We start from the raw sequence: 9,990 nt of genomic DNA, 5'->3' as shown, positions 1-9,990 counted from the left end.
GACTATTTTTCTCTTACTCTTACATTAAAGCTAAAAAATTCCCTTTGCTTAAAAGTAATTCTTAAGTTTGAGATAAAATATGCGCAACTCTTTCTTAACTTTGTTTAACAATATATATATTAATTGCTTATAATTAATTTTACTTGTAAGTGATTTCTATTTGTATGTAAATTATTTATTCATAAGTAAATCTATTTATAAATGATAAGGGCCTGCAAAGGTGGTTTGGTCCAAGTATTTTAAGAGTCGGACCTAAACGATTCCATTGAGAATTACAAAAATGGAGCCATTGGTTCTACAAGAAAAATGGAATCGAATTATACCATAACATATTGGTTGTTGTTCAGATTTGTCCCTATGTTTTCCATTAAACCACAGGTTCTAGTACCATTCTTTATACTTCAAAAATAAGAAAAATATAATAATAATAATAATAATAATAATAATAATAATAATAATAATAATAATAATAATAATAATTAAAGTGTAAATCGTCACGTAAATGTTATTATTTCATTTTCACGCTTTATATTCTAAACAATAAAACTTTTAAAGATATTGAACATATATGCATTTATATAGAGTATGTATTTATAGCAATGTTTTGAAAATCGGACCGGACCCTCCGGTTCAATCGGGAAAATCGGGAACCAGTCTGAAATTCGGTCCGATTAGCTTTGAAAACCTTTTAATTAAAAAACCGTTTGAGAACCCATTGGACCAGCCGGTTTTTTATAAACCCGTAACACGCTACCGGTTAGAATAAAATTGTGAAAAGAAAGAAAAACCCTTATTCCCTGTTTCAATCGAAATCAAACTCCCGTCTTTCTCTCATTTTCACAGGCTGCATCAATAGAAGGTAAATTCCAAAATCCTCTACTTTGTTCTTCAATTAAATCTTGTTCTTCCATTAATGGACTTCTAAAACAGGTTGGTTTGTTTCTAAATACCTTGATTTTCATTGTGTTCTTTCTAATTAATTTAGGAATAAGAATTATTTACTTTTCATATATTTGTAGTTTTTGAATAACAATCTTCATATTTGATATGTGAAATTTATTGAAATTTGTATACATTTTTATTCCCTGCCAAATTTGGAGTTGCGTAGGTGTAATGTGCATTTGGAAGAGCAGAAACCCAACCTTTTCTCCACATAATTATGTTATATTGCCCTTTATTCATTTCTTGGATTATTGTTGACTTGTTTTGATGAGGTTTAACATAAGCTAAAATGCTTTCGTTAATGGTGGTTTCTTGGAATCTTACTACCCATAGGAAATACAAATTTGGTCTTCTAAAACGTTGGTGTCAAATATCTCAATGAAAGAAAAGTGAATAGTCCCTGTGCTTTTATTTGGAATTTTTTTTTCCATTTTTGTCAAAGGAGTACAATTTGTCGTTTGGAAGGTTGAAGGAATATTATGCTTGGTTTCTCTCAATAAGTTCCTTTTTACACTGTATCTAACAATTTATATAATTGTTAGTTAGATTCTGGGTTGTACTTGTGCCGTTGTGTAATCCCAAACTTATCCATCAATAAAGGAACTTGAGTTTTGTTCTCTTTTTCTCCTGCCTTACTGTTTCTTGGTTTGAAAATTTTACTGGTAATGGTACTATGTCTAACTATGGTTATTTTAATTTCTTTTACTTAGTAATTAGGATGGATGAAAATACTCAGTTTTCAGAAAGGCAATCTATAGGTTCCACACCTTCTAGCCATGCAAAGACTAATTCTGCATGGGAACACTTCTCGTCTAGTTGTGATGTTGACGGTAAAGTTTGTGATACTTGTCTTTATTGCAACAATAGCTTTAAAGGTAGGGGAATTAATAGAATGAAATACCATCTTGCTGGAATTAAAGGTCAAATATCTCAATGTAAGAAAGTTCATTTTGATGTTCGAATTAAATTTCAAGGAGTTCTTAATGATATATCTAAAAAAAACAAGATGCTAAAGAGGCTCATGATTGTATTTTTGGGAATGATTATATAGATTTAGAAATTGGAGGAGAGGAAATAGAAGAGGATATTCAAGAAATACATGTGTCTTTAGAAAAACGAAGTCAAGAAAAAGGGAAGAGGAAAGCAAATGACAACATTGAAACATATTTTGCTCCAAGGACTACTCCTGGATCTCAGCCTAGTATAAAGAGTGCTTTAGCTGGTAAACAAGCAATAAAGAGAGCTCATATGTCTTGGGCTAGGTGGTTTTATGATGCTTGCATTCCATTTAATGCTTTGCAATCACCTTATTTTCACCTTGCTTTAGATGCTACTGTTGCAATTGGTCCGGGATTTAAAGGTCCATCTTATAATGACATTCGTGTTAATTTGTTGAGAGATTCCAAGAAAGAATGTCAATTGCTTGTTGACACTTATCGAAGTCAGTGGATAAATAATGGATGTACAATTATGGCCGATGGTTGGACCAATCAAAGACATAGAACTTTATTAATTTTTTAGTATATTATTCTTCTGGGATCGTATTTATAAAATCTTATGATGCATCAGATGTAGTGAAAGAAGCTCAAACATTGTGTAATTTGTTTTCTGAGATAGTTGAATGGGTTGGACCTCATAATGTGGTTCATATGGTAACTGATAATGCCGCTAACTATGTGGCGGCAGGGAAATTATTGCACGACAAATATGATCACATTTTTTGGTCTCCTTGTGCTGCACATTATTTGAATCTTATTTTAAAAGATATTAGTAGTATGCGTCACGTACATTCCCTTGCATTACGTGCTTCGAAAATTACAATATTTGTGTACAATCACACAATTTTTTTTTTGTCTTGGTTGCAAAAAATACCTGAATGGAGAGAAATTGTACATCCAGCTGTGACTCGTTTTGCTACCACTTTTATTACATTGAAAATTATTTATGATCACAAACAAGCATTGCAGAGTTTGGCAATAATAGGCTTTCAAAAAGCGCAAACGGAAGACTCATGAGCTCTATTATCTTGGATAACAAGTTTTGGGAGGATTGCTTGATGGTCGTGAAAATTGTAGCTCCTATTATAAGATTGTTACGAATTGTAGATTCAGATGAAAAACCTTCATTAGGTTATATATATGGTGGCATGCATGGAGCACAAAAAGGAATCAAGAACATATTCTTAAATAAGAAGAGATTGTACAAACCTTACACTGATATGATTAAGGAGCGATGGGATAAACATGTTCGTCTTAACATACATGCAGCAGCTTATTTTTTTCAATCCTGCTTTCATTTATGAAGAAGGATTTTGTCAAAAAGTAGAAGTCATGCAAGCTCTATTCAATTTGCTTGAAATCAAAAGTATTTGTGGTGATGAGACAAAAGCAATGGGGGAGATAAGGATGTATCTATAACGTGAAGGGAGTTTTGGAAGGCAATCTGCATGTAATACTAGAAAATCATTACAACCTGGTGAGAAATTGTATTTAGTTATTTATTGTTTATTTTTAATAGTTCTTAGCGCTTGAAACTAATTTTATTAAATTATGCAGATGAATGGTGGAAATTGTGTGGATCTAGTGCTCCAACTTTGCAAAAGATAGCTGTTCGAATACTTGGTCAAACAGCTTCTTTTTCGGGATGTGAAAGGAATTGGAGTGTCTTTGAACGTATTCACACAAAAAAAAAAAAAATAGATTGGAGCATCAAAGACTCAATGATCTTGTCTATGTTACGTATAATTTGCGATTGAAGAATAGGTATATAATCTTAAACTTTTTACCATGTCAAGAGTTTATTATAATCACTCATTTATTTGATACATTTTCTTTATCTAACTACTACTCATTTACAACCTTATAGGCGTTATTATAAGAAGAGGTCTTACGATCCAATTGATTATGAGTGTATTGACAAGACAAACTTTTGGATAGAGGAAGAACTGCCACCACAGGATTTCGAGTACGAAGACTTAGATAATGCTATTTATGAAGAAAATGCAATTTCCAATGTTAATGATCATGAAATTGATGATAATGTTCAAGGTTCGTAAATAATCTTAACTTATTATTTTTATCTTTTTTTTTTTTTATTAATATTAGTCAAATATTTTTATCTAATATATTGTTACGCAATTTTGTATTTTAGATGACAATGAAAATAAGGATGAGATTAATACTCAAGAGATGGGAGATTTAGATACAATGGATGTTATTCATCGTTTTGGTGGTTCATGTGAACATGGAAGCGATCAAGGATTGAGGCTTATAGATGAAAATGATAAAGGCGAAATTTAACTATTTAATATTTTATGTTTAGTGCACTTTTTTGTTCCAATTATTACATTACATTTTTTGTATTGGTAATAGTTGATGTGAAACTCTTAAATTTTAGCTATTTAAGTTTTCATGATATTCACTTATTGACATTATTGTTTACTTTATATTATTGACTTAGTCAGTTATTTAACTTATTTTAAATTATATGATTGGATTGAGTAGCACTTGACTTAATTGATTGTTTTGTGATTTGATTTCAATATTTACTTTTCATTTTTTTCTCTTCTTTATAAGTGTATATTTTTCATTTTGATTTTATAAGTCACCGGTTCAATTCGAGTTCGACTCCGGTTCAACCTTTTAACCCTTGACCCTTTCTGTTTTTCGAGTAGGTGATCGGGTCGATTATTAAAACATGGATTTATAGAGAGATTATTAAAAATAAAAAATAGAACATAATCGAATTTTGATTTTGTAGCTAGGACTGACAACTAGATCAAAATTGTTGAGTTCTCTATTCTAAAATCCAGAATTGAACCGAATTCAACCAGAATTGTAGTTCTATCAAGTTTTGATTTGGGTAGGATGGTCTTAAGAAAAAATGTATTATTTTCTTGCATGTTTGGAAGCAATTTTTCACCCCAAAAAATCAATTATTTTTACTGTTATTTCACTATTTCAACTGTCATTTTTGACTTCTTCACACACAGGTGGGACTTATCTTTTTCTCTAATGATCAAAAAATCAATTTTTATAATTACTACCGAACAAGTCCTTAATCTATTTTAAAATGATGTTTGCACAAAACGTTTCCCAAGAGCCTTACGGTACATGATATTCTATGTCCTTGTTTGGATAAAAATATTTTTAGTTTATTTTGATAAAAGTTGGTGAAATGTGTAATTCAAAAGTTAATAAAGGTTGTCGATCTCATGAAATGTGTGTTTGAAAATTAATTTGAAAAAAATAAATTTAAAAAGTGATTTAGATAGGGACTAAATTTAACAGAGAAAAATATTATTTTCTCTCTGTGTCTTGGCTTTTTGTTAGAGTTTGCTACCTTGAACTTGTCTTACAATCATCTTAAATTTCTAAAATGATTATAATTTGTTATTTATTTATAATTATAAAGACTTATTTATTACGCAATATTAAATACTTACTCTATAGTGTGTAGAATTAATGTTAATGATTTAATTCACTAAGAAAACGAATGGTTCCAAAATGGCTAAGATTTGATTATTGTAGGGATTTATTTGTTTGTTTTTCTAAAATTAGGGCCTATTTGATTGGCCCCTTTTCCATGAAAAATGGAATTCAAATTATATTTTCCCACCATTTTTATGTGTTTGATTGCAAGAAATTTTCATGGAATTTGTTTCCAACTTTCTTCCATACATGTGGCATTTCCATGGTTTTGTGGATTTTGGTGAGAATTGATTTTCCACTTGATTTTTTTTTTTTTTGACAATTAGAACAAATTTTATCTCCAATTGTAACAACTTTTGTTCATTTAATTGACAATTTTTATGAAAAACATAACCAAATGAACACCAAAAGATAGAAAATTTCAATATTTTCTATTTGAAAAATTATATCAATCAAACACATTAATTAACAATTCCAAAGAAAATAAGTTCTAGACAATTAATTCAATTCCCTGAAATTTATTTTCCATCCACCTACATTTCATCATTGCAATCAAGCAGACACTTATAGTTTTTCCTTGTCATTTGGAAAGTATCCATCTCTTTTCGAGTAGACAAAGAAATTAGGCAACAACATGCTGCATGCATATGCCATAATGACATCATTTACATATTTTATGGTAATCATGTGCTCACACCTACATTTATCCTTCATTTGAAATGACTGGTTGATATCTTATAAGGAAAATTTTTTACATCAATTAATTATCAAAACATAAATCAATATATAAAAATTTTAAATACATCTTTTAATAAAATCGATCTTTTAAAATGAAATCTCAAAATTTAATGATTTCAGACACAATTAAGTTCAAACGAGTAATTCATCCGATTAGGATTCAAAAAACGAACACGTGAATTTTGTCAATTTAAACGAGCCACCATTTTATGGAAACATGTTAAAAAATAAACCTCGCATCGATTACTTATCGAAATATAGACTTATATAATAGGGTTTGAACTACTCCTATTAATAAAATGACTTTTTAAGATGTAACTCAGAATCTTAAAATGAGATGAGTTATGAGTCGACGTTGATCCGTAGCGTCAAACAAATTAATCAAATGCATCGAAACTAATGCAACGACTATAAGAAGAGGATACAAAATTAGAAAGATAACAAAACATAATTAATTCTATCGAAGCCTTAACACCTCATTAAAGAAACCTAATTACTTACCATTCTATTCTTTCATGTACAAATTTCCCTTCCTTTCCTTCACATAACACTACAAGCGTTTGGGTTCTCGTCACTAAATATTTGAGGCGCATGGTAGGGTCCATATCCTTGTGGATGGTATTGAAACTGCTCACCCAATTGACCCGACCCGTACATACACGGATATGGATTCCCCATCTGGACCATCTCTAACTTGTTCTCTCCACCAACCTCTTCCTTGCTGTTTCCACCATCCTTCTCCTTCTCACCACCACCATCACCACCTTCTTTGCTGCAACCCTTTCCCTTATCATCGTCAAACTTTCCCCTTATCACCACCGCCACCGCCTTCCTTTCTGGGAGGTAGAATTTCAACCTCTTTCTTCAAATGTTTCTTCAGAGACTTAGCTAGAACCTCCATGTCCATTGATCCAATCACTGTCATCAAATCCTTCTTTCTGTCTATTTTAGTATCTTCATACCCTATAATGCCGTCAATGTCTCCGTTAGAGGCTTCAATTTCAGTAAAATCCCTCTTTACCTTAAAAGAGAGAATCTGATGTTTACTATTCATTTTTGTCACACTGATTTTCGCATTAAATCGATTTGAAACGGGTTTGACAATAGTAAATTATTCCATTCAAATACACTATAGCAATTCTTCGCTCTCCATTTCACTGCTATGCCACTTCCACTGCAATATTTCTCCATTGCTTTGAATCTGACACTCTTTCTCCATTTTCTTGCGCTATTAACTATCAACCATATCCTATAGTTTTATTAGTAATAATATATTTTTAAATAATTTTCTCCATTACTTTGAATCTGACACTCTTTCTCAATTTTCTCACACCAACTATCAACAGTATCCTATAATTTTATTAGTAATAATATTTTTTGAAATAATTTTTTACATAAAAGTGATTCCTTTATTTTTAAATATCTACTTAAAAAGTTAAGTTAATATTTTTTTACTTAGAAGTAGCTTTTACAATCATAACTTTTTTTTTTTTTTACTTTTAAATAACTTTAAACGAATTTTTTTTACTTATATAAGTAAATTTTACATTTTAGAAATAATATTTATCTTATTATTAGTATTTTTTTAACTAATTTTTTACATAAAGTTATTTTTTACTTAGCACGGAGTGGAGAGATGAGAGTTGGTAGGAGGTATGAAAAGTTGCGTGTTACAGTAGAAAGAATTGTCTCTCTATTCCCCAAAAAAAAATTAAACAAAAAAAATATTAAAGTGTCTCCATGCATGAGGAAATACCTACGTAGAGCCTAAATATAAGAGTGGTTTGTAAGATTAGACCAAAAAATATAATCATTTGAAGAATAGCCTTTAAATAATAATCTTTCCAAAAACACCCTTCATAGAGAATTTGCAAACAAAGCCATTATAATGTATAAAAATCTTCAATTAGGTCCTCAGAAAAATATAGATCATAAATCTTTAATAAATTTAAACCCATTTATTATACAAAAATTTATAAATCTAAGAAATGCAACAAATAAAGAATTAAATTATTCAAAAGAAGATCTAAAAAGTTTCTTTACCGAATATTTAGATCCAAAATTAAAACATAAAAATGCATATATAGATAAAAGAGCAATCAAAACCAAAAATGATATACATAAATAATTCTTAACCTGGAAAGAAGAATTAAAAAGTTAAATATAATTATTGAAGAAAAAGTCTTAATAAAAGATAGTGAATTTTATAAATTCTATTGTGATATTTTAAATACTTATGAAGAATTTAATTGGCTCAAAAATCTTAACCCCTCCGCTGCACACTCCGAAGAAATGGTATCAGAGCCATGTTACGAACCTAAAATTATGATGAACATAATAGATGAAGAAAATATAATTGAAATTTTTTTGAAAAAAGTAGAAAAACATAAAAAACTTAGAGTGTGTTTGATTACATTTATTTTTCATGGAAAATATCAATTTTTCATCCAAATTCCTACTTGGAGTGTTTGATTGCTAATTTTTTCCATGGAAAACATTTTCCAACTTTTGAAAAGATGCCTAATTTTCCTTGTTTTTAAAGAAAACATTTTCCTTGGGTAGAGGTGGGTTTTATTTTCCACAAAATATGGAAAACATTTTATTTTCTAAGTCATATTTTCCATGCCAATCAAGCACACTCTTAGTTATCCCTATTTACCTAAAAACACCACAAATGAAAGTTTTGAGGATATATATAAAAGATTAGAAAATCTAGAACATAATATACAAGTAGTAAATGCTCTATTAGATAAAAAATTTTAAAGGAAAAGATAGGATTATAATTAATCTACCTCAAGATTTTAGAATAACTCAAAAAGAAAATAATAAAGGGAAAAAAATGAAGAAAAACAATATATAATTACAGATGTAGAAGAATTAGAACAAAAATTCTTAGAATCTACTGGTGAAGAGTATGATGAATATAAAAAACAGTTAGAAGAATTAACTGAAAAAATGAAAAATACAAAGATGAATATTAATCCATCATCAAGTAGAAATATAAAAATAGAATTTAGCAGTGATGAAGAATGTGATTACCCTTATGGTACTACAATACCTCTTAATGATGGTATTAATCAATATAGGAAGACACAGAAAAGATACATTGGAAATATAAGAAAACAATCCATAAAAGAAATAAATCCAATGAAATCTTATAGTGAACCAATCCACACAACATGAGTACGGTTAGATCTAGACTGTGTAGATAAAAATAAAGCTATTGAAACATGGATGAAAAGTACAGACTTAGCAGTACAATTTAATAAATGGGAAACATATACAGCTTTTGGATTTATAGAACATACATTCAGAGGAATTATTTCTGAATGATGGAGAAAGTTACCAAAAACTATAAAAGGAAGAATAAAGTATGGAGATAATAGAATTGAAGTATTAGATAATAGGAATACTTTAAATGATCAAAATATACATGAGCTATTAAAAAGGTTTGAAAAAATCTTGAGAACAGAATTTTTAGGAGATAAATATTTTAGGAGATAGATATGCTTCTAATGAAGAAGAAAGAAAATAAGATGAATATAATGAAGGAATGATAGCAATGAAAAATTTAAAGGTATGTGATATGTGTGAATTAGAAAGATACACATGTAAATTTGAGAAATTATAATATATATTAAACAAAGGAGATTATTAAGAAAATAAACCTATATTAAGGTCTTATTTTACTAAGTTACCATTCCCATGGGGAATTAAGTTATTAAAAGAATATGAAAAATTATTACCTCTAGAAGAAAAGGAAGGAGTAAAAATAGATAGTCTTGGAAGTAGAATTGAATTTACAAAAAGAATGATAGGCATGTGGTGCAGAGAAGCCTTAAAAAGTAAAAAAGCATATAAAATAAGAAAAAATTCTTTG

At 29.2% G+C, this 9,990-nt stretch overlaps 1 protein-coding gene and 1 long non-coding RNA gene across 2 annotated transcripts; one reads left to right on the top strand and one right to left on the bottom strand.

Annotated features, from left to right (window-relative positions):
* Positions 1 to 1,458: 1,458 nt before the first annotated feature.
* LOC111400489 lies at positions 1,459 to 4,227 on the top strand. The gene is made up of 4 exons (XR_002703839.1): positions 1,459 to 3,417; positions 3,498 to 3,704; positions 3,808 to 3,989; positions 4,093 to 4,227. It is a non-coding gene; the product is annotated as an uncharacterized LOC111400489 (long non-coding RNA).
* A 2,423-nt stretch (positions 4,228 to 6,650) lies between these two features.
* LOC111407196 (heavy metal-associated isoprenylated plant protein 5-like) lies at positions 6,651 to 7,301 on the bottom strand. Its single transcript, XM_023036538.1, has 3 exons — positions 7,239 to 7,301; positions 7,073 to 7,131; positions 6,651 to 6,972 (listed from the first exon to the last, which is right to left on the bottom strand). Exons 1-3 carry the CDS (start codon positions 7,299 to 7,301, stop codon positions 6,651 to 6,653), a joined length of 444 nt encoding a protein of 147 aa, XP_022892306.1.
* Between the last annotated feature and the right edge of the window lie 2,689 nt (positions 7,302 to 9,990).

This window comes from Olea europaea, chromosome 1 (genome assembly GCF_002742605.1).
Source record: "Olea europaea var. sylvestris chromosome 1, O_europaea_v1, whole genome shotgun sequence".
Lineage (NCBI taxonomy): Eukaryota > Viridiplantae > Streptophyta > Magnoliopsida > Lamiales > Oleaceae > Olea > Olea europaea.
The sequence above is the reverse complement of the archived record's forward strand: the minus strand, read 5'-3'. Positions and strand labels throughout refer to the sequence as shown.

Bases quoted from the DNA above. Each gene is read 5' to 3' on its own strand.
- LOC111407196 (XM_023036538.1), bottom strand. From the start codon at position 7,301: ATGGAGAAATATTGCAGTGGAAGTGGCATAGCAGTGAAATGGAGAGCG. The intron at 7,132-7,238 runs GTATTTGAATGG...CTCTCTTTTAAG, and splicing joins GAGCGAAGAATTGCTATAGT to GTAAAGAGGGATTTTACTGA. The intron at 6,973-7,072 runs GTATGAAGATAC...AAACATTTGAAG, and splicing joins GACATTGACGGCATTATAGG to AAAGAGGTTGAAATTCTACC.